Here is a 27645-nt window from a genome sequence, read left to right as displayed (position 1 = left end):
GTTTGGGAGTGTTCCTTCTGCAATTTTTTGGAAGAGTTTCAGAAGGATGGGTGTTATCTCTTCTCTAAATGTTTGAGAGAATTCACCTGTGAAGCCATCTGGTCTGGGACCTTTGTTGGAAGATTTTTAATCACAGTTTCAATTTCATTACTTTTGATTGGTCTGTTCGTATTTCTATTTCTTCCTGGTTCAGTCTTGGAAGGTTATACCTTTCTAAGAATTTGTCCATTTCTTCCAGTTTGTCCATTTTATTGGCATAGAGTTGCTTGTAGTAGTCTCTTAGGATGCTTAGTATTTCTGCAGTGTCTGTTGTAACTTCTCCTTTTTCATTTCTAATTTTATTGATTTGAGTCCTCTCCCTCTTCTTCTTGATGAGTCTGGCTAATGGTTTATCAATATTGTTTATCTTCTCAAAGAACTTACTTTTATTTATTTATTTTTTTATGGTACGTGGGCCTCTCACTGTTGTGGCCTCTCCCGCTGTGGAGCACAGGCTCCAGACACGCAGGCTCAGCGGCCACGGCTCACGGGCCTAGCCGCTCTGCAGCATGTGGGATCTTCCCAGACTGGGGCACGAACCCGTGTCCCCTGCATTGGCAGGTGGACTCTCAACCACTGCGCCACCAGGGAAGCCCTCAAAGAACCAGCTTTTAGTTTTACTAATCTTTGCTATTGTTTTCTTTGTTTCTATTTCATTTATCTCTGCTCTGATCTTTATGGTTTCTTTTCTTCTACTAACTTTGTGTTTTGTTTGTTCTTCTTTCTCTAGTTCCTTTAGGTGTATGGTTAGATTGTTTGAGATTTTTCTTGTTTCTTGAGGTAGGCTTGTATAGCTATAAACTTCCCGCTTAGAACTGCTTTTGCTGCATCCCATAGGTTTTGGATCATCGTGTTTTCATTGTCATTTGTCTCCAGGTATTTTCTGATTTCCTCTTTGATTTCTTCAGTGATCTCTTGGTTATTTAGTAACGTATTGTTTAGCCTCCATGTGTTTGTGTTTTTTACGTTTTTTTCCCTGTAATTCATTTCTAATCTCATAGCGCTGTGGTCAGAAGAGATGCTTGGTATGATTTCAATTTTCTTAAATTTACTGAGGCTTGATTTGTGACCCAAGATGTGATCTATCCTGGAGAATGTTCCATGCGCACTTGAGAAAAAAGTGTAATCTGCTATTTTTGGATGGAATGTCCTGTAAATATCAATTAAATCTATCTGGTCTATTGTGTCATTTAAAGCTTGTGTTTCCTTATTAATTTTCTGTTTGGATGATCTGTCCATTTGTGTAAGTGAGGTATTAGAGTTCCCCACCATTATTGTGCTACTGTCGTTTTCCTCTTTTATAGCTGTTAGCAGTTGCCTTATGTATTGAGGTGCTCCTATGTTGGGTGCATATATAATTGTTATATCTTCTTCTTGGATTGATCCCTTGATAATTATGTAGTGTCCTTTCTTGTCTCTTGTAACATTCTTTAAAATCTATTTTATCTGATATGAGTATTGCTACTCTAGCTTTCTTTTGATTTCCACTTGCATGGAATATCTTTTTCCATCCCCTCACTTTCAGTCTGTATGTGTCCCTAGATCTGAAGTGGGTCTCTTGTAGACAGCATATAGATGGGTCTTGTTTTTGTATCCATTCAGCGAGCCTGTGTCTTTTGGTTGGAGCATTTAATCCATTCACGTTTGAGGTAATTATTGATATGTATGTTCCTATGACCATTTTCTTAATTGTTTTGGGTCTGTTTTTGTAGGTCCTTTTCTTCTCTTGTGTTTCTCACTTAGAGAAGTTCCTTTAGCATTTGTTGTAGAGCTGGTTTGGTGGTGCTGAATTCTCTTAGCTTTGGCTTGTCTGTAAAGCTTTTGATTTCTCCATCGAATCTGAATGAGGTCCTTGCTGGGTAGAGTAACCTTGGTTGTTGGTTCTTCCCTTTCATCACTTTAAGTATATCATGCCACTCCCTTCTGGCTTGTAGAGTTTCTGCTGAGAAATCAGCTGTTAACCTCATGGGAGTCCCCTTGTATGTTATCTGTCGTTTTTCCCTTGTTGCTTTCAATAATTTTTCTTCGTCTTTAATTTTTGCCAATTTGATTACTATGTGTCTCAGTGTGTTTCTCCTTGGGTTTATCCTGTATGGGACTCTGCGCTTCCTGGACTTGGGTGGCTATTTCCTTTCCCATGTTAGGGAAGTTTTCTACTATAATCTCTTCAAATATTTTCTCGGGTCCTTTCTCTCTCTCTTCTCCTTCTGGGACCCCTATAATGCAAGTGTTGTTGCATTTAATGTTGTCCCAGAGGTCTCTTAGGCTGTTTTCATTTCTTTTCATTCTTTTTTCTTTATTCTGTTCCACAGCAGTGAATTCCACCATTCTGTCTTCCAGGTCGCTTATCTGTTCTTCTGCCTCAGTTATTCTGCTACTGACTCCTTCTAGTGTAGTTTTCATTTCAGTTATTGTATTGTTCATCTCTGTTTGTTTGCTCTTTAATTTTTCTAGGTCTTTGTTAAACATTTCTTGCATCTTCTCAATCTTTGCCTCCATTCTTTTTCCGAGGTCCTGGATCATCTTCACTATCATTATTCTGAATTCTTTTTCTAGAAGGTTGCCTATCTCCACTTCATTTAGTTGTTTTTCTGGGGTCTTATCTTGTTCCTTCATCTGGTACATAGCCCTCTGACTTTTCATCTTGTCTATCTTTCCGTGAATTGGGGTTTTTTTCCAAACATACTTTTGCGTATGTTTCAAACTTCCTATAATGAAAGTTTATAAAGTGTGCTAAAACAAAGATGAGTGTAAATAATGCCTAGCACAGCACTTTGCACATGGGTAGTCAACAAATCTGGTGAATCAAAGAAAGAAAATGGAGTCAATTCTAGCAAAGAGCACGGTATGAATACACTACTAAAATTTTCCGAGTTAAATCACACAGTTTAAATTCTATTATCTTCCAAGGAAGAGCACATGAAAAGATGAGTGGTAAGAGAGGTAGGTAGAGTTTTCAAGGAATAATGGTTACAACCATAATGATACAGAATGTAGTATTTACTGAGCAACTTACTATGTGCCAGGCACATTGCTAAGAGCTTCACATGCATCATTTCATTTAATTCTTACAATAATCCTACAAGGTGGGTTTTTTTTAATCCCCATTTTACAGATGCAGTATTAAGGTTCTAAGAGATACTAAATAACTTGCCCAAGATCACGTGACTAGTAAGTGGCAGAGCTAAGATTCAAATATACATCTGAATTCAAAGCCCATATTCAACCAGTGTACAAAACTGCCTTTCCAGTACCTAATAAATCTATTCAATGCACCTAAATTAAAAAGGTTTTTAAACACTTTGATACCATATTAAAATCTCCCTAAACTTCCACTTAATAAAAGTAATGAAGATTGGAAACTGCAGCATAATCTAGAGAAAAAGAACAAGGGAAAGAAAATATTAAGGGAGTATTAAACCAGGCAAAGGCTTGAATCTACATAAATGACAACACACTTTCAACATACTTCCAATATAACTATTTCCTGAAACATAAACTGAGTTATATGATTTGACAAACACCTCTAATAAAGCTCCCAAATTGTCGATTAGGGGCTCCACCAAGTCCCTGATTTGTTTACACTGTCTCAGAACACCTGGGATTTTATGGTCACTGTAATTGTGGCACTTATCACTAATTTCAGACTTATAAAAATCTGTAAAAAAAAATTCCTATATACCCTTCACCCAAATGTTAATATCTTACCATATATACTTTATCATTCATTCTCTCTATCCATATACCTTTTTCTGAAAGGTTAAAGAGTAAGATGCAAACATGATGCCCCTTTATCTCTAAGTACTTCCATGTATCACCACTGTATTTTAATCAGTTAGTCATATATCTGCTGCTAAATTCTGTAACTCCCCCCAGAGTGAAACCCTGTTTTATTAATTCATCTTTCTCTACTGACACCCGGCACAAGAGAGGCTACAGGACAAGAAGTGCCACCCCAAAACAAGTGACACGTTAAATACCGTTCTTAGTTTCAAGCCAAAGAAAATGAATAAGTTACAAACATTTCTTGAGTACCCATCCCATGCAAAACATTCTATATTGGGTAATTTAAGAAGTATAATAAACCACAAGTTTGGCTCCTTACAATTAAGAATTTAAACTGAGCTGAGGTTATGTTTGTGATGATGACTTACATTCTACACATTCTTGCTGTGAATATCTAACACCCAGCATCTACTCTAGATACTGTTTTCTATCTCTTCACAGATTACTTTGCTCCATATAAATTATTTAATGCAAAAACCTTAATACCCTTAATGAAAATGATTTTAAAAGAACCACCATTCATTTGTAATCACAGTTCCTTATAAGTAGTCATATGTTTAGTGATGACAAATTATCATATTAAAGTACTTCTACAAAATACAGACTGGCATCTGTTACAAGCTAAAGCTATTTGCTATTGCCAACATTTGACATTTTTGAAATATTGCTTTAAAAAAAGGTAAAAGGGCTTCCCTAGTGGCACAGTGGTTAAGAATCCACCTGCCAATGCAGGGGACATGGGTTCGAGCCCTGGTCCGGGAAGATCCCACATGCTGCAGAGCAACTAAGCCCGTGAGCCACAACTACTGAGCCTGCGCGCCACAACTACTGAAGCCCGTGCACCTAGAGCCCGTGCTCTGCAACAAGAGAAGCCACAGCCATGAGAAGCCGGCACACCACAATGAAGAGTAGCCCTGGCTCACCTCAACTAGAGAAAGCCCGCGCGCAGCAATGAAGACCCAATGCAGCCAAAAATAAATAAATAAAATAAATTAAGTTATTTAAAAAAAGGTTAAGGATATACCTATTATCTAAACACAGGCCAACGGGGGGGGGGAACATAAGATGTAGGATTTAATTCTGGCTATTCCTGTCCATTTCTAACATATAGGAGGGCACTACACCATTTTAAGCACTCAATCACCACATGTGGCTAGTGGCTACCATATTGGACAGTGCAAATATAGAACATTTCCATCGTCACAGAAAATTCTGCTAGGCAGCATTGTTGAGCCATTAATTCTCCATTCCCTTGTAAAAAGCCCTGCACCTTTGAGGTCCATGTCATTCAACTAACCCACTGCTTCCCAAATTAATATGCATACAAACCACCTGGGATCTTGTTTAAATTCCTATTAAGTAGGTCGGGGTGGGGCTTCAGATCAGGCATTTCTAACAACTCCCAGATGACGTCCATTCTGCTGGTCCACAGACTATGCTACCTTCTTCCTCTCCTTCTTGCTAATAATTGCCATATCCCAATCATTCCACTCACACATCACTTTCTTTAGCACACAGCTCACAGCCCTCTTCTCCATCCTGACCCCTGCCCATCATGCTGGGTGATTTCACAATCCACATGGACAATCCAAGCAACACCCAGCCATTCAGTTCCTTAGACTTCACTGATGTCCTCCATCAACCACCTAATCCCTATAATCATACCCAGATACCTCATAATCACCTAAAAGGATTCTACCTCTGAAATCACTATATCATACTTTGGAACCACAGATGATTGCTTTCCCAAGTACTTTCATTCCCATTGTTCTTCAATCTTACCAGGACCTCCAGTCTATTAATTCCTTTCAGTTTCTTTACGCTCGCAAATATTCTAAACTCCCTTATCCCTTTACTCTTATGTTGAACCCACTTGGAAAAATTCCGATTCTGAATGAACCAACTAGATACTTTCTCTATTCTACACCCAGGATCCTGTACTGCTGTAGGAAATGTCACACAACCTGACTGATGGCATCACTTTATAAATTCATGGTTACCAACCTCAACTGGTCCAATTCAGTCCAGAAACTTTACATTTCTCTAGGCAAACTTCCTCCCCCGGTCTTCACAACTATTCTTTCAAAACAACTTCTCTCTCCTTCAACTTCCAACCCTCACCCCTCCCCCTACATTCTCCCTCACAGAGAAAACAGACCTGATAGGAACCACTTATCCTCTTCCTTCTCTCCTATTACAGTGGAAAGGACCTCCTTATCACAGGGCAATTGTTCCACTTGTGCACTGAATCCTCCTTCTTGTACCTTCAATCTCTTCTCGTTCATTGGATCCTTTCTTGTAAGCATTAACAACTAATCCCCCCCCCACCAAAAAAAAGGCCAACGAAGTGAAAGAAACCAATCTGAAAAGGCTACATACTGTATGATTCCAACTATATGACATTCTGGAAAAGGCAAAAGTATGGAGATGGTAAAGAGATTCTCAAATTTAATATTTCAAAGCACAGTTCATGTTATATCAAGCTAACATGACAGACTGAATTACATAGTATTTATCATTTTAAGTATTAGCAAAGTAGGCACTGAGCCACAAATGGCAAAAACGATCAAGAAATCGCCAAAGGTATCGATTCCTCTTTGCTGTATAGATTAGTGCCATACAATTCTCAAAGACAGTCCCTGAAATACAATCCTATAAACCCCCAACATAAATTACAATCATAAAGTAGAATATGTTTCCCATTAGAATAATGAAATAATTGGAAGCTCTGTTTCTGACAAAGCATTCAATATCTAATAAATTCAAGCTAGATGAATGTGATAAAAGTCAAAATTCAATAAACAGGAACTCTGTCATACTTTTAAACTGTAATATTATCCTTTCAAGTTCTACAAGATGAGTATAAACATACTACATGTGTCAATAATACAAGGAACCCAAATGTGCTGCCAAACTATACACTGAACCCAAAATTCAAATCAGTCGTATCACAAATTTGAATTGTAGTATTCCTGCCAGCTATACTGAAAGAAAAGTCCTCTTGGGACTTCCCTGGCAGGCCAGTGGTTAAGATTTCACCTTCCAATGCAGGGGATGCAGGTTTGATCCCTGGTCGGGGAACTAAGATCCCACATTCCTCAGGGCCAAAAAACCAAAAGAGAAAACAGAAGCAATATTGTAAAAAATTCAATAAAGACTTTAAAAATGGTCCACATGAAAAAATCTTTAAAAAAACGGAAAGCCCTCCTGAAAAGCATGAATTTAGATCTTCCTCATTAAAAAGTTTCTCAAAGCAAAAAGGTGGTCAAAATTATTTTTATGTAGTCTGCACTGACATATCTCTACCACTAGATGGTACTATCAGCCTCAGAAACTGAGGGAATAAAAGGGGAGATGACTATATTAATCATTGTTGCCACCCTCAAATATCCTGCCCCAGTATGCTGACACACTTGTATTCGTCAGATTATTAAGTCTCAATCCTTGCCTTTTCATATATGCTCACTACAATTGTGAAGAGAATCAAATAAATCCGCTGTTAAAACCTGAAGCAATGAAAGGTGGGAAAGCTTACTCTTAACCTTTCATGAAAGGTTTTTCAATTCAATTACAGAATTAAGTGAGGAAAAAACTGAAGGAAAACACTATAAAGTTTATCAGTTGTACTTTATCACCTCAAAAACATTCTGTTCTTATTATTTGTCCAATATGTTTACCTTAATGACAAGTTTTTGCTAAACACTGAATTTTTAACCAGCACTTCTAAGGTATTTAGACTAATCTGGTCCTGAAGGGGAAACAATACTATTTTGAATTATAAAACCAAGATCTAAGAGATCAAAAAAGGGCCACAAATTTTAATATGCTAACACTGATAACTAAGTAAGTCTTTATAAAAGCAACAACTTCCTAAAACAACAGGCTCAAACCATTCTTAATTCTAAGCAACACGTTCTCAGAAGCTAACAAAAACTTTAAAGATCTCTAATCTAAATGGAAGGATAGAACAATCTCAGATTAAATCTAAGCCTTTTTATATTGCTAGTAAAAGTATCAAAACCGTCTGTTTGAAAAGGTTTGAAACAAGTCAGAATTCAATTTGAGAACTTTCCCATACCTTTTAAAGACCAACTACAGCTTGGCTAACTATACATGAACATGACTATCCTGGTTTTGTATAAATTTAAGTGGAAATAAACTATAAAACAATTTTAAAACTTTGTATTTTAAAAGTGATTACCTCTTATGAACATGTCTGTATTAAGAAAAAGAAGTACTACAATGGGAATAAAAATTTAACAGAAAGCCTGTCTATCACAAAATGCACTAGTATCCCCAGTTCACGTTTTCTTTATCTGACAGTAGCAAGGTTTCTAATTATTACCTTTACAATCTACTAACATCCTAACCTGAACACAGAAATCTGTAACCACTAGCATCATTTCCCCCTAAAGATAAATACATTCTCAACATACTCTTCGTAAGAATTTTGGGGTAAAAGTTTTCTTAAAAATTCAGATCTTTTTCACTATGTACATTAGTTTATCTGAATGCTTCTCTCTCTTTTTTCCCCCTCATAATGGTTCACTCCTAACTTGAATAATTTTTATAGGGCTTAAACTTAAAAGCGAACAGAACGTGTTCTCTATACTTAAATATCTTAGTTATAAATCTTAATAATAGGAATAAAAAGGGAATTAATTTACAGATATAATAAAACTGCTCTCAAAAGGCTTTGAATCTCTGTAGGAACTGGGTTAAGCATTCTATTTTTTTTAATTGAAGTATAGATGATTTACAATGTTGTGAAAAATATGGAACGCTTCACGAATTTGTGTGTCATCCTCGCACAGGGGCCATGCTAATCTTCTCTGTATCGTTCCAATATTAGTATATGTGCTACTGAAGAAAGCACCCGAATGCTTTTAATTCTTCAAAATGTATTCAATATTGAGATATGTCTTGTGGTAAAAGTCAATATAGTATAATTCACTCATATTTTACTCAAATTTCCTCTTGAAATTGAAAAGTGGCTGAATAACGTACCTTCAGAGTTATGTGCAGTTTTCTTGTGTTTTCGGCAATAAACCCTACAAAAAATGAAGAAATTAAAAGTAAACAAACCAAATTCATTTTTCAAATTAAGAATGAGCAGTACACTTCACCCCATTCACAAGCTGGATTCCAAAAACCTTATCATTAAACTTTCTATGCCATTTCTCTAAGCATTAAATTCCCTACCAAAAACACCCTTTATGATGATGATGAAATGCTTTGAAATGGGAACAAATTTTTACAAAGGCCTAAAGAAAGTATGACTGTTTTAAAAAAACTGAAAGAGAAGTTAAATAATTACATGTAAATTCCTTGTGAAGGTTTCTCTCGTATCTGAGCTTTATCATGCAATGCACAGTGGTAGTGGTATGTCCTGTGACATGTTTTCACATCACAACCAATTGTAGCTCCAGGACAATGGCACAAAGAACACATCTACAGGAAAACAATAAAATAATATTATTAGTGTGTGATTTTGCTATGGCTATGAAATCAGGTTAGAGGCATATCAAATCTCTGTCAAGGAAAACAAATTGGTTATTGAAAAGTTCTGTAACTAATAATGCTACTTTTCTTGTTTTCTCACCTAGAAATAATTCAAATCAAATTCTACTGGGAGTATTTTTTCCCATGTTAAACTATGACAAAATTAATGGAATATTATTAATATCTATTGGTTCATTGTGGTTAAGAGAAAATCTGAAATGTTGCAAATCAGGAATGTAAGCTGTAGACCTTTTCACAATCCAGATCTTCCTGGAAATGAGTAACTGGAGAAAATGGCTCATTCCAGAAAAAATTTTCTTTCACATTTCCACTTATCAATGAGAATTTTTAGAAAAAAACTCACATACTATTTGGGAACCTGGTAAAATCAATTTCAAGTGAGGGAAGGAGAGAAGATAAAAGCATTAGGTAGATTTTCAAATACCTCGAGCCCTAAAAATATTTTGTGATGTCAAACTGATTGTGAAAACATGCTCATCTATTTTAATTTAATCTGCTACTTACCTCTCACATTATGAATTCAAGGAAGTAGATAAAACAGATTCTTTCAAGATATTTTAATATACCTTACCTTCTGACTTTATTGGATAATTCATACTGTTTAACTAGCTCATGTCTAAATTTAGAAACAAATTCTTTAAGAAAAGTACATAACAATGACTGTTAGTGGTTTTGATTAACATATCATAGTATACTGTACTGAGTGGACTTTTAATCAGGCTGTCTCCTAAGCTATAAATGCCATGCAAAAATAAATTCACAGTAAGGTAAATCTTAAAATCTGTTCATTTGTTTCTTTGTTGCTAGATGCCTCATTTGGAACTGTTCTCCTTCCTCTTGATTAATTTTAACATAAAGAACATCCTAATTTTTGCATTACTTGGCTCCTAAGCAATTTTAGTGTACCAAGAGGCTAATGTAAATTCTAATAAATTACCTTACATTTCTCTAAGCAAGTCAAACACTCAACCTCTCATTCAAGCTATCATTTAAAAAAGACTCCTATGTAAGTCAGAAACAAACATTCTCAATACAGGTACTTCCCAGAAAACATGATGGCCAGTGCCCATTATTAATGCGAAAGAAATACACCACTTCCTTAAATAAATATAGAAACTTCAAAGCAATACTGTAAAAAGAAACACTGCCAAATTATCAAGCAGGGAAAGCTGTTAAATGCTTTTGGGTGGCTTATAAATTCTTGAGGAGGTGGAGCATTTCTACTACAACTTATTTACGAGGTTCTATTATTTTAGTAAATTATACTTCTCATCAAAAAAATCATAGACTTACAGAAATTGTGGAAAAAACGAAGAGCACAACGAAAATTAAAAGATCACTCATACTCACCAAGTGTAGACACCATTACAGTGTTGCCATGCTTACGTGAAAGTATTTTTCTATGTAATTTTGTACATACTGTCACTTGGTTTTTAATTTAATAAATTTAACATTACCATTACTTCATTAAGAACTGTACTGCAAGTAGCTCATTTTGAAATTACATCGAAAATGTGTTTGCATGGGTACATTCTGAAAAAAATTATTGAGTTCAATGAGCAAGCAAAAATAAAAGGAGAGGTACTGTTAAAAATCCTGTAGAGGCTCGGCACTGGCAAACACAGTGAGATGGGCACTCTCAGATACTGCTGGAAATTGGCATACTCTCTGGACAGCAACTTGCCTTATTTATCTTAGAACTTATTAAAAGTTTATACTCTCTGACCCAGTAATTTTCCTTGAATTAATCTAGTCTACAAAATAAATCATACTTAAACGATTTATATGCAATCATGTTCACTGCAGAGTTGGAATAGCCCAAAATGTAAAACCACCTGTGGAAAACAACCACTGAAAAATGTTTAAATAAATTACAGTACAACCATATGTAGGAATGTTCTTTACTCTTTTCAAAAACATTTTAATGGCATGGGAAAAGGTTTATGTATAACATTAAGTGAAAAAATAAAGCAGGATACAGAGTTAGGTATGCTAATTATGTTTACAACATATACTCTGAAAATAGGTGGAAGTAAACATAGCAAAATGCTGAGTGACTATCTGTGTGTGATTGGTTTTCTTCTTCATCATTTCATATATTTTCTGATTTTTCTACAAAGGGGAAATTACAAAAAATTATTTAAAAACCATTGGAAATACTCTAGCAAATGATTTCAATACCCATCTCTCAGTTTACTGAGAATAAGAAGGAAACCAAATGCCCAAAATATATCAAAATGTGTTTTGGCTGGTTATAAATTCAAATCTGCCCAAAGTAGAACCAGTTAACTACAGCAACTCAGAACAAATAAAAAAATTTTAAGTGAGAAAAAGCTTATTCTCACTTTTATTTTGTCAGTTTATCTCAAGGAAGAAAAGAAAGAGGAAGATATCCCAATAAAAATGTTTTCAGAGAGTGGAAGATTCTTCTCAGGCTAGGAGTAGGAATTTTTCTTAATTAGAATTCACAGGATCTATTTTATGCAGCATTCATACACAAGCAGGTATTTCTGCTTGTATATGAAATTCTGGCAAAGTACTAAGAAAATACCAAAAAAGTGTCCATAATAAAACTAAATATAAAATGTATATCTGCTTGTGTACCTATGAATACAGAATGGGAACACTACTGTGTTCAAGACATCACTAGTATATTGCAACACCTGAAATAATTCTTTTTACTTGAACGCCTATGGGACTTAAGATAGAGTATTCATTTTGGCTCTTACCATTTTACTTCCTTGTATGACTAATTTATCTTTATAAATGTATAGACTTTATCCGTCAAATGCTTCTAGAACGAGTTTTTTGGAAGACAAACACTGTGACTTACCATGTAGTACTCAATTATAGAGAATGAGAAGGAAACCAAATGTCCAAAATATATCAAAACGTGCTTTGGCTGGTTATAAATTCAAATCTGCCCAAAGTATAACCAGTTAACTACAGAAACTCAGGTTACTCTGTTATTGAAGATTTTAATATCATATGGCATATTTTTTTCTCATTCACGTTTCTAATACCTGCAGACTTGACATAATTATCTTAAAATACATCTAAAAATATTTTAAAAGTCTGATTTGGAAAGGTGGAATTGCGAACAATCCAATTGAAGGGACACAGAATGAGGAGAGAGAATCAAGAAGAGATAAAAAGAAAATTAAGGAAGTTGAGAAAATAGATAGGTGGCTAGTATACTTTTCTTTAAAAAAAAAGTATTATGGAAAATAAAACAAAGAGGACTTCTATCGAAAAAGAAGTAGAATAATAGGAAAACGGGCCCCCCTGACACAGCAAGGCACCAGTTGGTTGGACCTGAGTGATGTTATCCTGTATCCCTCTTTACACAAAACATTTATTTGCCCTCCAATCTGTCACAGGCCCTACTGGGCCCTCAGCAGAACGAGTGTCATGCTTGCACTGTAGCCAGGTTGCTCTCCATGTGGGCAAATCAAAGTTAATCTGACAGGAACACATTTCTCAAGGACAATGGCGGACTTCCTCCTCCCTGAAAAAAGGTCTGTCCCACATATCAAATATTCTGTTGAAGGCCAACTTCCTTTCTTCAATATAGGTATAAACGTCAATTCTCAGCTTATCCTGCCTATACCCTGATTTCAAGTTCTTTAAATAGAGGTGAAATTTTCTTTGTTGTTAATGATTTTTCTTTTACTTTTATTCCTCTATTCGGTTTGCTACCTAGTAGACCTAATAAATTTCAAAAATCAATTACTTCTTCCAAAATGGGGAGATTAGAAAAAGAGACTCTTATAGATGTTTGCATATCATACTATCTTTTTAAAAAATGTTAATAAAATTATATATATTTAGGATGTACACCATGTTTTAATATACATATACATAGTGAAATGATTACTAGAGTTGAGCTAATTAACATATCCATCTCTTCATATAATTGCCATTTTTTTAGTGCATGTGGTACAAGCACCAGAAATCCACTCTCAACAAATTTCCAGGATACCATAGGGTATTATTAACTACGGTCATCATGCTGTACAGAAGATCTCTAGACTTATTTATCCTACATAACTGCAACTTTGTACCTTTTGACAAACATCTCCCATTTCCCCCACCCCTCCTGCCCCTGGTAACCAGGGTTCTACTGTCTGTGAAGCTTTACTATGTTAAGATTAAGTTGTGCCCCACAAGCAGAGTCTCAAGGAGCTGATCCACAGACGAAAGAGGAACTAAGTCACGCATGAGAGGAGACAAACGGAACTGAAAGGACTATGACTTAGCTAAAGTCCCACAGAAGACAGAGGCTGGGACATACCTGCTCCTCAGTCAACTGAAATAGGCCAGGACTGAAATTCACTTTGCAAAAGGAAGAAGTCTTAAGTAATAAAAGGAAAAATACTGCTTTCTTAGTTGCTATGGGGGAAGCTCAGGGAAAACTCAACTAAGACCACAGACAGAGACAAGGCAAAACAAATGAGATTGCCAACTTCTAGGACAGGCAGAAAAGAGAAGGCTCTTGGGGAAAAGCTCTAAGTCTTAGCTTGCTCAGCTTAACTGCTGTATATCTACTATGCATGTCAGTAACTGACCACCAGTGTATAAATATAAATTCTCACAGCCAAGTACTTACTACTCTCAAGATACCTGCTGCAAGAAAACTGCTACAAATGCACAGAGAATGAAAGAGGTTTCAAAAAAAAAAAGTCTGTAGGAAAAAAAAACAAAAGCAAAACAAAGAAAAATCAGAGGGACTTCCTTGGTGGTCCAGTGGTTAAGACTTCGCCTTCCAATGCAGGGGGTGCGGATTCCATCCCCGGTTGGGGAGCTAAGATCCCACATGCCTCGGGGCCAAAAACATAAAACAGAAGCGATATTGTAGCAAATTCAATAGACTTTAAAAATGGTCCAGGTCAAAAAATCTTTTTAAAAAAAGCACTTGGGAGTTGGGAATAGGGTACCTAGGATATTTTCACAGGAGAAACGAGACAAAAATAAAGTGAGAGTAGTTCACCTTACACTGGTGTTTGTTATTCTGTGTTATTTTTAATAACAGAAAACACTACCTCCGGTTAAAACTAGAATGGAGGACAGTGCGGTTGGGGCAAGTTTTCAGAGCTGCCTAAAAAATGCTCCTAACTCCAGGTTCATTACTTTATATAGAGTAATACCTCACATATCCAACACAGTCAGAAAACAGAGTAACCTCTGAATTATCTGGTTAGCAGATGCTGTCCACTTGATTTGTTAAAAACCCCTAAAAAAAAAATTACCACTGCCCGGAAAGGTGGAACATGAACTCATAACTGTTTCTGGTTTATCCTACAGCTACAATTAAAAAATATATATATACAGCATTTTGAAGAAGGTCTCAAAAAATACAAACTTAATAAAATATTCTTAATAAGGGTTATATAATAAAATAATTAGGTCTAAGTAGAAAGCTAGAAAGCAAAAATGAAATCTGAAAGCTGTCAAAGTCACTGAAAAGTGACTTGATAGATTAGGACCTTAAATTCCAAGTGCTTCTAAAAAACAGGGCTACTGAAAAGCACTTGTTTTTTACTAAAGTAATAGATAATTCTAAGCAGTTACTGAATAAATAATTTCAGAAGTCTTTTGGAAATCAGAGGGCAAGTAAGCCTGTCAAGCTCTTACTTAACCTAGTCTCCTGACCTAGCTCTCAATATCACATACTCCAACTCCATCCAACTTTATGAATCATCATTATGAGGAATATAAAATTATCTTATCGGAGCTTTTGAAGTTTGTTTTATTCATCTGAAAGATTCAGGGTTTTTCTGAGCTCAGATCTTTTTGTTTAAGCTCTTCTAAGATGTAGGTCTTTCAGGCTGAGGGTACTCTAAAGTGCCACGCTGCTTACTATACTTAATCTGTGAAGAACACCAACTACAATCCATGCTCAAATAAGTACCAAGACATCCCCCCAAAACCAGACATAGATTATTTTATACTACTGGTTTGGGTTCTCTTCCATTAGCACAAATAAGCGAGAAGTGATTATATAATGACATAAATTTACAGTATTCTCAATTACAAAGAAGTACCAATATTCAATGAAGGCAAAGGAAAAAAATTTGTGAATTTTTAAAAAATTAATTTATTCAGTAATAGTCAAAGACCTGATTTTCTCCATCATTAGATCTGAAGTTTCTCTTTGGCCTCACATTCATTCTCCTTAATCACCTCCAAAGTAAAACAAAGTTCATTTTATATAAACGACAGGTAAAGTATCTGCGCACATTTAAATTAATCTGCATGCCATAATGAGCTTTCAAAAAATTCACACTTACACGAATACATTCATGATGCATGTACACTTAGTTACACAGATGACAACGAAGCCAGTGAACAAATCTTCAGGAAAAAATGTACCTGTTTTCCCCCCAAAATACTGTAAGGCAAGGATCCTGCAAGCCCAATTCGGCCCATCACCTGTTGTCATAAATAAAGTTTTACTGACACACAGACATGTTCACTTCTTTGTGTATAGTCTGTGACCGCAACTGAAACAATATGGCTAGCAAAGCCTTAAATATTTATTATCTGATCCTTTACACAAAGTGTCCCAACCCCTGTCCTAAGGCAATGGTCCGTAACGGAGAATGTTCATCAAAAATCACTTGGGAATATTTTTCAGAAAATACCTATCTGCAACCCACCCACACCCCTTTCTGGTTTAATAGTTGGTTAAGTACCAGTGCTCTAAGGATTTGGTAGCACCATTAATTACCTGGCATCTTCTGCTTCTTTGTATGTAGTAAGCAGTGGTTGCGTTCTATATACTTTGGGTGCTCCATTTTACCCTTACTGAATGCCAAATAAGCCACACACACTCTACTTTAAATAGCACTGGCATTTAATATTCATTTAATACTTGTCAAAAGTACTTCCTCCTCCTTGAAACTCTTCCCCCTTTGAGTTCTACAGCATCATTTTCCCAGTGGAACACACTTCAAATGTCACTTTCTATGAAGTCTTTTGACTTCTCAGGTAAAATTAATTATGGTCTTCTCTCCCAGCTCCCCTGTGGCATTCTTTACATACTTCTAAGGCTAAAGTACATTTATTCATGATTGCATACAAAGTGTCTAGCATTGTGCTTGGTACAAAGTAGGCACCCAATTAAGTGTCTGATAAATGGACAGACAGATGATTTCTAGAATCTAGATGGAGGCCTTGACGAATACAATGCCTGAGGAAAACAACAAAAATTTAACACCCTACTGGTAGAGTGAAGGTTGAAGAAACATGAAAACACCCTTGTTTGAGGCATACACAGCTCTCCACCATCCTGAACAAATAACCAACCTGATTTTTCCCTCTAGATATCTCTCCTTCCTCTTCAAACTGCTAGAGCTGCAAACAACACTAAAACACTGATTAACCAAAACACAGGAATTTTATGCTTATACTATTACTTCCGTGGTCAGTTTACACCTAGCCCATTATTTAAGCTTCACACTATCATCCAATTGAAGCCCTTCCCTCCTTCAAATTCAGCCAACAGTTAATGAGTGCCCACTTACTAGAGTATAACTGAGCACAAATGATACGCCAAGCATCAGGCTAAGTGTTTTCCATGCATTTCCCCCACTTAATCCTATGCTGGGCAAAGAAAATACAGTCTGCTCTCCCAGAGTTCACAACACAGTGGAGAAGAATGGCTTGCGCACGTGTAACAAATACAATGCATATTGTTAAACTCTATGACAGAGGTGAAGGTTGAGTTAGACTCAAAAACAGACAGAAGTTCTGAGAGGCAGCTAGGAGATGAATAACATCTGTACATGCACAGATATGGGGACAAGCAGAGGATACTTGGGAAACCGAGAGGAGAGGGGATGACATTAGGAATGGAAAAAGTGGGTTAAGGTACGGCTTCTGAAGGGCAGATATTATTTTGTAGGCAGTAAGGAATCAGTAAAGGTTTGGAGTCAGGAAGTGAGTGATACTAGGTTATAAAAGTAGAGATCAAGTAAATACCAGCAGTATGTTGGAAGGATGGGAAGAGAAAGACTGGATACAGGGTCGCAGTAAGAAAGACAAGAGGGCTGAGACATCCCAGAAGTAGAATCGATGTGACTGATGTGGAAGAAGGAAGAACTGAAGGTAAATGATTCAGAAAGAGAATCTGGTTTCAGGGTAGGGAGATGATAAATACTGGTCGAGTTTAAGATGCCTGCAGGACATCTATGTACAGCAGACAAATATGCTGCCATTATTATACTTCATCCTCCACAATGACTACTGTGTATCACCTGTCTCCTGAAAAATCCTGCTTTACCCCTCCTATCTAAGTTGAAATTCCTGTCTAATGTTTGAAGACCCTGTAATCATCCCACCTTTCTCAATTCTAATCCATTACTGCCAGTCTCAATGACCCATTCTGTTATAGTTAACCTATTTCATGGACTCATCCTTTTTTTTTTTTTAAACTTACCATCTCTAGGAAGTAGTCTTAACCACCTAAATTGGCAAGACCCCTCCCGCACAGAATAAAAAGGTGTATCTGTAAATTGTCATGTATGCAGATTCATGGCATGCCCAATATCTAGATCATGAACTCTCAAAATGAGACACCCTGTTTGGGGTGCCAAGCACTCTACTGGTACTGAGTAAATAAACTAAACACTATGTAAAATTTGTCTTTTTATTTTCAGAGGCTACAAAAGGTATCTTGAGGGCAATAGAGACTTGGCATATTCTTACACAGTATGTATGTAGGATTTTTGTCCCCAAAACAATGATATTAACAGAATATATTAATAGGAGTCTGATTATGTCCTAAATTCAGTACTATTTCCATCTTTATTTGAAAACTTCTAAGCTCTAATCATTACAATTTTTAAGATGTGATTTTTGGTTAGGTAGCTTAAAAGGCAGTCTAGTATAACCTAGAGAGTAAGAGTTCTGGCTTTGGAGTTAACTGGCCCTGGATTCAAATTCCAGCTCTGCCACTTACTAGCTATATGACCACAGTCAGGTTACTTCTCTGAGCCTCAGTTTCCTAATCTGTAAAGTGAGAATGAATACCTTCCTATCTCACAATATGACTGTAAGGATTAAAAAGGTTCATGTATTTAAAGTACTTAGCCCAGCTCCTAGCACATATTAAGTGTTCAATAAATGTTAGCTATTTCTGCTACTGAAAAAAGCAGGAAAAATGTTCAAAGGATTTCTTAAGACATGTGAGTAAAATTTAGTTTGAAAAAGGGAAAGTTAAGGAATGACCTGAGGATAGTCATCAAGTTTATGAAGGACTTTTCATTTTTAATATAGAAAAAACCAAATATTTCCTTTAATGGAAAGAGGCAGACCTAGAATAAATGACTCTAACTTAAGTGAGATACTTGAGTTATACAGGAGGATGAATTTCACAACTGTGAAGAGTGTTATATAATACTGGTCCTGTTTCAGGTTGCTTGGGTAGACTCACAATTTCTTGATATATTTAAAATAAAATAGACAAAAAAATCTATGTTACATGGCTTTTAGGTAATCTTGCCTAAGGGGAAGGAAAGTGAACTAAATGGCCTCTCAACTCCTTCTGTTCCTAGAGTCTGTGATATATGTGACACAGGTACCAATTTTAACAGTAACTATCTGATGTGGATACTCCTTTTCTTTTCTTTTCCTTTTTTTTTTTTTTTTTTTTGGTGGGATCTTAGTTCCCTGACCAGGGATCGAACCCTGGTCCCAGCAGTGAAAGTGCCGAGTCCTAACCACTGGACTGCCAGGGAATTCCCCCGATGTAGATACTCTTAATGGTCTCACCACCTAGTTTCATCCAGCAAGAGAGTATGTTCTTCAAATATACTCAAGTGTCTCCTTAAACAAAATGAAAACAGCAATGATAACTCATAATCTTACTTGGAAATTTGCATTTCTTGGCTAGATGGCTGGAGAATAAGCGTAGATGGTACAGATGTGGTGTCTCCACATATGAATTCAAGAGGAACTAGAAACCATTCTGGAAAAAAAAAATCTGTCTTAATTGCAAAAACAGAGTCTCAAATTATAAAAACCTTAGTAGGCTGGCAAATGTCTCCTGGTCCATCTTGGTGCTTAAAGGTGATGTAAAAGAGATGAATATGTTCGTGCGGAATGGCTTTCCTCCCTGATCCTTGTGGCTGACATGAAAATCTTGGAAAATGGCCTATGGCAGCAAGAACACACTTGCCACCCATACATACCTCCTGCTCTACTGTGAATTCCCATCCTCTCAAGACTCTGACCCATCTGGCCGCCTGTACACTTTCACCTCAAACCCCAGACTCTTCTCTTTATACTTTTCTTTGGGGCAAGTGAGAACCTCTGGAGCCAGCACGAGATACAGACTGGAACCTGCCTTAAAAGCACCCACGGACCAGCACTCCTGTTTTTCATTATTTTCAACGGGAATTCATGACCCACTTTTCACCTAAAATCTAGATGAGCAGGAGCCAGGGCAGACTCACAGGATAAAATGCCTTAAAAAGTCAATTATGGAAACTGATTATCTAGTTTACACGTAGCTTACCTACTTACATGAAACTCTTCACTTTTTTTCTCCCTTTCTATTTGATTTATGGCCCTTTTATTGCTTAGACAAATCTACAAAGGGAAAAGTAAATAAGAAAACCAAAATCTGGAATTTTGGTTACTTGATAGCACTTCACATAAAAATGATGTAATGGAAGGGACAAAACTAAAGGTTAAAAGGCGACTTAAAAATTATTTCAAAATTAAACATACAAATGCTACTCCAGTCCTAGCCCCTATGTAAATTATTTAAATTCTGACATTTTAAGAGAAGGAAAGGGAGCAAAATTATATACCTGGCTCAAAAGTTCTCTCCTTCTGCCACTATTCCTCAATGCTGGATGCCCACAGCCTCAAAATGCCTACAAAACACCTTTCCTAAGGGAATTCCCTGGTGGTCCACTAGCTAAAACTCCAAGCTTTCACTGCCAAGGGCGCAGGTTCAATCCCTGGTCGGGGAACTAAGATCCCACGAGTCATGCGGCACAGCCAAAAAAGAAAAGAAAAAAGAAAAAACCCACCTTTCCTAAGGTAACTCTTTATATCTCTTATAGCACTCTTTAGTGCTTAGTAAGCAGTGATACAGCATTATCCGTTTACTGTTGGCGACTTGTCCTAAGTTATATAATGTGTCAATGGCAGTTATTTAAAAACAGGCCTCATGAATTCCCAGCCCAGCATCCTTTTCATTAGCCTACAACAATATTAGCAGGATCTTATTATTACTTACGAACAATAACTACAACAGGGGCTACCATTTATCAAGTCTTAACCATGTACCAGGTACCATGCTAAATCCTGTATCGTCTCTTTTTTGATTCTCACAATATCCCTGGAAGGCAAGTACTACCGTTATCTCCTTTTGGCAGGCGAAGAAAACATGGTGTAGAGAAGTAAATCAACTTGCCCAGGGTCACCCAGCTAGTTAGTTACTAAAGCTTGTGGTCTTAACCTCCAATACTGTCCTACTCCCTAGATCAAGGAACAAGCTTAGTTATTTATAACTCACTACACTTGGGCAAAAAAATTAACTCCCTACACCATACCATTAAAAATTAATCAAAACCATTTATAATAGTGAAATCTGTACAAAGTTCTGATGCTTTCTGCACAAACAGGTACAAATATATTAAATCTCCATTGAATTCAGCAATACTGCCAGATGTATGCTGCTGCTTCACATAAAACTAGGCACTGCATTTGTTAATAACAGTAACATCAGGGACCAAAACTGCTCCTGTTCTGACGAGAGCAGCCATGTCAAATAACAAAAATGCTAACAAGTCAGGATGTAGATGCATTTTCCAGGAATATTCATAATGCCAAGGAATAAATAATGGGGTGATAAGGGTTACAGTACAACTAGCTTCAAGTAAATAGTATTCTTTCTTTGTACCCAAAGTTGTTTTTAAGGACTAGGAAATAAAAACATAACTGCTCTGGTTCTCAAAACTCAGCAAGCCACAGTAACATGAAGAAATCTAAAACCACCAAATTAAAAAAAAACGCATTTTTTAAAAAATGCAGCACTCTATTGCTATCTACAGTTTTGAGGGTGGGGAATATAAACATTTTCACAGTTAAGGTCTCACTACAACAAAAACTGTCTGACCTCTGAATTCCCATTTGTGCCAATACTGATTCTAGGGTTTGAGACTATTTATATCCTTAAAACAAATCTCAAATGTTATCTTTGAACTTCTTCATATTGCTTTTCTTTTTCTTTTTTTAACTAATACTAGAAAACTGACTACTTTTCAAAATAGATTATTCCTGACATCAAAATGATAGCCCCCGGGCTTCCCTGGTGGCGCAGTGGTTGAGAGTCCGCCTGCCGATGCAGGGGACACGGGTTCATGCCCGGGTCCGAGAAGATCCCACATGCCGCGGAGCGGCTGGGCCCGTGAGCCATGGCCGCTGAGCCCGCGCTCCACAACGGGAGAGGCCACAACAGTGAGAGGCCCATGTACCACAAAAAAAAAAAAAAAAAAAGATAGCCCCCCCTTTCCCATTAGATTCTTTACGAAATATGAGATTACTTAGTGCCTAAGAACATAGATATATGTTCTGCCAAACCCATCTTTAAAATAATGAAACACTTGATAGTGTAGCTACTGAAGGTACATTTACAGATGTAATTTCAATAAAGAGCTCAGAGGAGAAAAATAACCAAATGAGAAGACACTGTCTCAATGTAAAGCATAATGTATTAAATAGCAACAGAGACGACACTACCTCTCCAACAGAGCAATACAGTATCTTGCCAAACTGGTTACTTGGTAGTGAAGACAACTGTAGGAACATTACACTTAGCACAGCTTCAGAAAAACTGTAAGATTCACCAAAAGTTATCCAAAGTCAGAAATGCTGTGTTGTATAGCTGAACCATGGTAAAATACGTTGTGCAGCAACTACTAACATTTTCCTGTTGAAAGGGTTCTGTCATCTTCATTTGTAATGATCACAATTACTTTATTAAGGGGAAATGAAAACATTTCAGAATTTTAATTATCAAAATATACGTGAATGAAGACTTTAACATATGAAACATTCAAATTAAGCAAACTGCTTGTTTTGTAAGTCAACATGGCCTCCAAGAAGATTTTAATTCTTTTTGAAAAGAAAAAAAATGGATAATAAACATATTGATTCACCCCTTTTTCACTGATTAACAAATAAGTTAAACCTAGCCTTGCAATTTGCTGATTTGGGGGAAAAAAATAAGACTGCAATTAAAAAAATTACACTCAGTTAATAACACGATACACTCTAAAATAAGCAATTTCCTCCTTAATGAGCTTAAAGTAAGTTTTATTCTCAAGAGGCAGAAATACCAACTTACCAGCTTCGTGCCTCTTTTAATTTCCTTTTGGACATCTTCAATAGAAAATCCACCAAGACTTTCGTTATCAGAGTGTGATGATACCAAAGCAGATGAAAAGAGCTATAAATTACATTTAAAAAAAATTAAGGTTCATATATAAAGAAATTACAGTGAAACAGTGAATAAGATGCTAAATTTAAAAGGAAATATTCAAGTAAAAATGGCATAGCATTAGGGAGAAACCATTTCTTAGAAGTTTAACTGGTTTTGCTGTTTTGTTTTGTTTAGTAATCAGGAATATTCATTATTAAGATTATCATGGTTTCACGTCTCTTGGTTGCTGCGGGCATACTTACCATGCACTTATGGTGTGCTGCCACCTTCTGGTTTTCAGATATTAGTAACTGTCCACATTCCTTGTCTCTATTTGACTTACAAAAGCCACATTTGCGCTGTCTTGTAGGCCCTTTTTTCTGTTCAACTGAGCTTGACATGATTTTTAAATTGCCTTTAGAATGCCACTTTATGTCTCAAGAAATGCTACAGAGAATAAGAAGGGCAACAAAATGGTTAATTTTGTTTTAAAAATCAGTTTACACAATAATATAAATTGCTTAATATTTGACCTAGGTCTTAATATATGCATTTAAAAATAGCTATTTAGTATAGACAAATTAATATTCAAACCTCTGTAATTTTAAAAAATGTACAGCATATGCACAAAGATGTTAATGAAGTACTGAGAAAAATCAAACTGCTCTCAAATTAAGGGACATGTGAAATAATTAGAACTATTTCTGCATGGATAAATAAAACACGAACAGTGTATGATATTAAAATAGTCATCTGCTGACATAATTAATGAAAAACATTTTTCATGTATAGCTAGCTAGGTGCCCCTTCAAGGAGACAAAGAGCAGAGCAAAAACTAGTAAGAGAACTACACAATATCCAGGGTGAACAGAATTCTATAACTGCACAACTCCTTAAAGCTCACATATTGATAATCCAACAAATGAGAAATGAATTTACATAACCATGACTTTGGAACACTTATTTTTAAAAGTTGAATTATTTTCAAGTTTAAAAAAAATCACGTATACATCTTTATTAGTTTTTGCTATTGTATTCCTTTTGCAAGTAAGGAAAACATTCAGCTTTACACCAGTCTATTCAAAAACGTAGACTTTAGGAACCAATCATTTATAAAAACAACTGTATTATCTGACTCTGAGATTTACTCCAAAAATATGCTTATTAAAGTTACAAACTGACAGTCGTGTTCTAAATGTAGTAACTTTCATACTTTAATTAGTAATACTGTATAAAGAAAGGGAAATTTTTCTGAATGAGCCTTAAATTTAGTCAAATTATAACTATAGGTAGTATAGTCAAACAAAAAAAGGGAAGAAAAGCTCTAACATGGAAGGTTTCAGATTTAGATCATCAATCTCAACATGGATTCTTCAGAAGACTATAAACAAATGTAAAATCAGTTATTTGAATTGTGTAGGTTTCCCAAATCAACATAACTAAGCAGTTCAGGACCCAGGTTACCACAACACACATTACAGTCAATAAAATCTCAAATTTTTGTGTTAACATTTACTAAATTCTTTCCATTCCTCCATACATTTGAACATTTTCAAAATATGTTGAAAAAAATGGACGAACACTACACTGTTTCTTTCTGAGAAGCACTTGCTCACCAACAAGAACAGGAGCAGTTGGAAGCCAGCAAGGTGGTAGCTGCAAACCATTCAGTGCTTTACAATGTAACAATGCAAATACTTAAAACTGAACACGAAGTCACAAAGAAACAGGTCTTCTCAGCAATTTACATCTAGGTTTTCCTCTTTAATGAAACTTCAAAGGCCCTGACAGTCTCTGCATTGATGGGTTTAACAAACTCTTAAGGCTATTTACAATTTTAAATACTTCACTCTTCCAAATGGCATCGGATACTTTACAACAGTACTGTATTCATAGCACTGGCTATAAACTGTGAAACTGATTGAAAACAGGCAGCAAATACTTTTAGGATTAAAGAAAAAAAAAAAAAGAACATAACAGAGAAACAAAAGAAACAAAAGGGGAAGTGTGTTTGCATTTGCTCAGGCAAATATGTGTTCAGTTGCTTTATCAAGAATGTAGCTGCCAACATCTTTAGAATTAAATATGCAAAACATCAAAATTCATAAATAGCTCCAGAATTTGCTACTTGAGTTCTAAATTAGCTTTCTTTACTACTGTGCAATGAACAGTAAGCACTCTGAAAGCACTGTAATGTATTCAGCATTTCTCCTGGTCATCCTTGGCCAGCTGAAAGGATGGCACATTATGAATCCAATCTATACAGACGTCTTAATGTGTAATTTCTGTACAACCTTAGCATAAGCTATAAAAACAGCTTAAGACAAAGTAAATTCCTAGATTAGAACATCACTTTTTATTCTTAAAATTAATTCTGAAAATGGTGTCCCCAAAATTCTACCCATATTGAATCCTGCCTCTTTCCATTTATAAACAGGTAAATTTCTCATCCTAATTTTGAGAACCTACTTTTCTAGGTATCAAAGACCCCAAAATCTAAAAGAGAAAAAAAGGTACACTTTATTTTGCATTCAAAAATACTCTAGTGTATTTTTCCTGTAATCAGTTTAAATATAATTTGTAAAGTGAACAGAAACGCACATAAAAGTGCACCAAACCAATTAAAAACTTTCCCCAACGTGCAATGAGTAAATGGATTTTTCCACTAAAATTCAAATAATGCATCTGTGCATATCTTGCTAATTTTTTTTACAGCCTCCTTATAAAACATGAAGTGGAGAACATCATGGAAACAATGACTCCTAGTAAAAATGTCTTTATCATAAAAATGCAGATTTTTATCTAATGCTGTCACATTTGTGGTCTCTACTTGAGGAGAATAAGGGCATTCCAAGGACCAATATTAAGGGGTTCATAATGATCCATACAGTATATGGCATTTTAATTTTAGTCTAAAAGGTTTTTCAGGGCATGCGGAGATCAAACTTTGATGCTTCCACCCAACAATGAAACCTTTTCCTTAAAAGAAACATAGCATTATGGATAATGTTATAAAGCAGAAATAAAGAGGCAAAGATAACAGCGTGAGAAACATAATTTAAATGTCCGAAAAAATATAAAAACCCGGTTAGGCTGGAGCAATCAGTGCATTTCAGATTTTCCAAGATGCTTTAAAGCACCAAGGTGGAAATAACCTGAAACATCAAGGAGAGCATTCAAGAACCAACTCGAGAGCTCATTCAGTGTCTGATATCTGAAAGACCATTTTCACGGAAAAACAAAACAAAACAAAAACTGCAGTTCCGGAAGATCAAACAATTCCACACGCAAGGAAGTTGAAATATACAGATCAAAATATATAAACATGATCCAAGAAGCAGTATTTCTGTCAGGAAAGTTACACTGGAGAGAAATAAACGAATAAGAGATGAACCGGAAGGGCACCTGAATTTGGTTGCACGATATTATTACATGCTTCGCACTGCTTTTTGCGGTTATTCAAAAGGAAACTAAAGGAATTTTCCAGTTGTTTCAAACCCAAGGGTAGAGAATTTGAACTGTATGAATAAGACCTGATATTACGTAGTAAGCCGATAAAAAGAAAAGGTTTTTCGAAATTAAAGGATTTTTCAACTTCCACGCAGAATATCGAAACGAAGAAATTTCAAAAGAATGCCGTGCTGCTCGTCCATATAATAAAGGATGGTACACATAACGTACCGGAGCCTCTCCGTTATTTATTCCTCAATACACACTAGACTCCAAGATCTCCCTCTAATCAAGCGCTAGATAAACTCGCAAAACTATCTTCCAATAAAGCACTTTAGCAGGTTCCTTTCGGTCGTAAAGTCAGGGTCCCCTAACTGTCCTTTTCCAATCCTCCTGGATCCAGGAAAATATCACCCTACCACTTTCTTTAACCCTCCTCCCGCCAGGAGTTCGCCCTCTAATAGTCTTCGTTTCCTATCTCAGTTTCACCCCTAATTCCCCCCACCCCGGAGTTTTTCCTCATTCCGTAAGGTTACCCTTCTTGCCATCCTAACAATTCTTCCTCTCACTCTTCCCAAACTGGGAGTCTCCCTCCTTCCCAAATATGTCCTAAGCGATGGCAAAGGCTAAAAATTCCCGGTATTTTGTCCTCCTTAAATGTTGCGACCCCTCCCCCGAAGTCTAGGCTTAAGCCTAACCTCTCCCTTGGCTCCTCCGAAGCACTTTTCTCAGCAGCCTCTCTGCCAAGCGCCTTCAATGAGCGGCGCTTCTGGGGTCCCTGACAATAAAGCGAGACCACCAAGAGTCCCCCTTAACAACGGGCAGGGGCGGAGGCCTGGCCACCGCCATCCTCCTTGTCTTCTCCCGCCGGGCAGAGAATGGGGGGCCCTAAGGTACCGTGGGGACTCACCGGCGGGGCCCAGAGGCGAACGGCAGGGGAGAAGCGCCAATGAGGGGAAAGAGAAAGAACTCGGTCTTGGTTCTCCGGCAGCGCCTGGGAGCGGGGTTCTGTCGCCGGAGGTTGTTTCCTTTCATTCGAGAACAGACGGGCTCGCGGAGCGCCCTTACGTCGCCCCCCTCGCACGCAACGACTCACATAGCGTTAATACGTCTCGAGCGCGCCGCGGGCCCTGATTGGCTGCAGCGAGGAGGCAGCTGAAGCCGTAGAGCCACAACGCATGTGCAGAAGCCACCCCCGGTACGGATCGGGGCGGCAGGCCCCGCCTCCTGCTCGCGCGCGTACCTTCTATTCTCCGGTCCGCCGCTCGGCCAAGTGTTTGGGGGCAGGATCCGAGGAGATAGAGAAAGAGATTCAAAGATATCGCTGTGGGTTGGGCGGAGAAGGGGCTGGGTTGGGACTAGAAACCGTTGGCCAGAGGCCCCGGGTAACCAGTTTTCAACAGTGATTC

The 27645-nt window shown here is 36.8% G+C and overlaps 1 protein-coding gene and 1 non-coding gene across 7 annotated transcripts in view; both read right to left on the bottom strand.

Annotated features, from left to right (window-relative positions):
• Positions 1 to 27325, bottom strand: part of PHF6 (PHD finger protein 6) — a 52459-nt gene extending 25134 nt beyond the window's left edge. For 2 of the 6 annotated variants that reach the window (XM_032620003.1, XM_032620004.1), the window contains exons 1-5: positions 27147 to 27325; positions 23050 to 23233; positions 22712 to 22813; positions 9143 to 9276; positions 8833 to 8876 (exon numbers count right to left, since the gene is read on the bottom strand). In XM_032620003.1, the coding sequence (XP_032475894.1) occupies positions 8833 to 8876; positions 9143 to 9276; positions 22712 to 22813; positions 23050 to 23187 (418 nt within the window). In that variant the 5' untranslated portion in view covers positions 23188 to 23233; positions 27147 to 27325. The remainder of the gene's footprint in view (positions 1 to 8832; positions 8877 to 9142; positions 9277 to 22711; positions 22814 to 23049; positions 23234 to 27146) is intronic. The other 4 variants (XM_032620002.1, XM_032620005.1, XM_032620007.1 and 1 more) reach the window with 3 other exon arrangements.
• Positions 8595 to 8701, bottom strand: LOC116748213. Its single transcript, XR_004348224.1, has one exon. It is a non-coding gene; the product is annotated as a U6 spliceosomal RNA (small nuclear RNA).
• Positions 27326 to 27645: the final 320 nt, after the last annotated feature.

The sequence above is a fragment of the Phocoena sinus genome, chromosome X (genome assembly GCF_008692025.1).
Source record: "Phocoena sinus isolate mPhoSin1 chromosome X, mPhoSin1.pri, whole genome shotgun sequence".
Taxonomy (NCBI): Eukaryota; Metazoa; Chordata; class Mammalia; order Artiodactyla; family Phocoenidae; genus Phocoena; species Phocoena sinus.
This window is presented reverse-complemented; position numbering and strand designations above follow the sequence as displayed.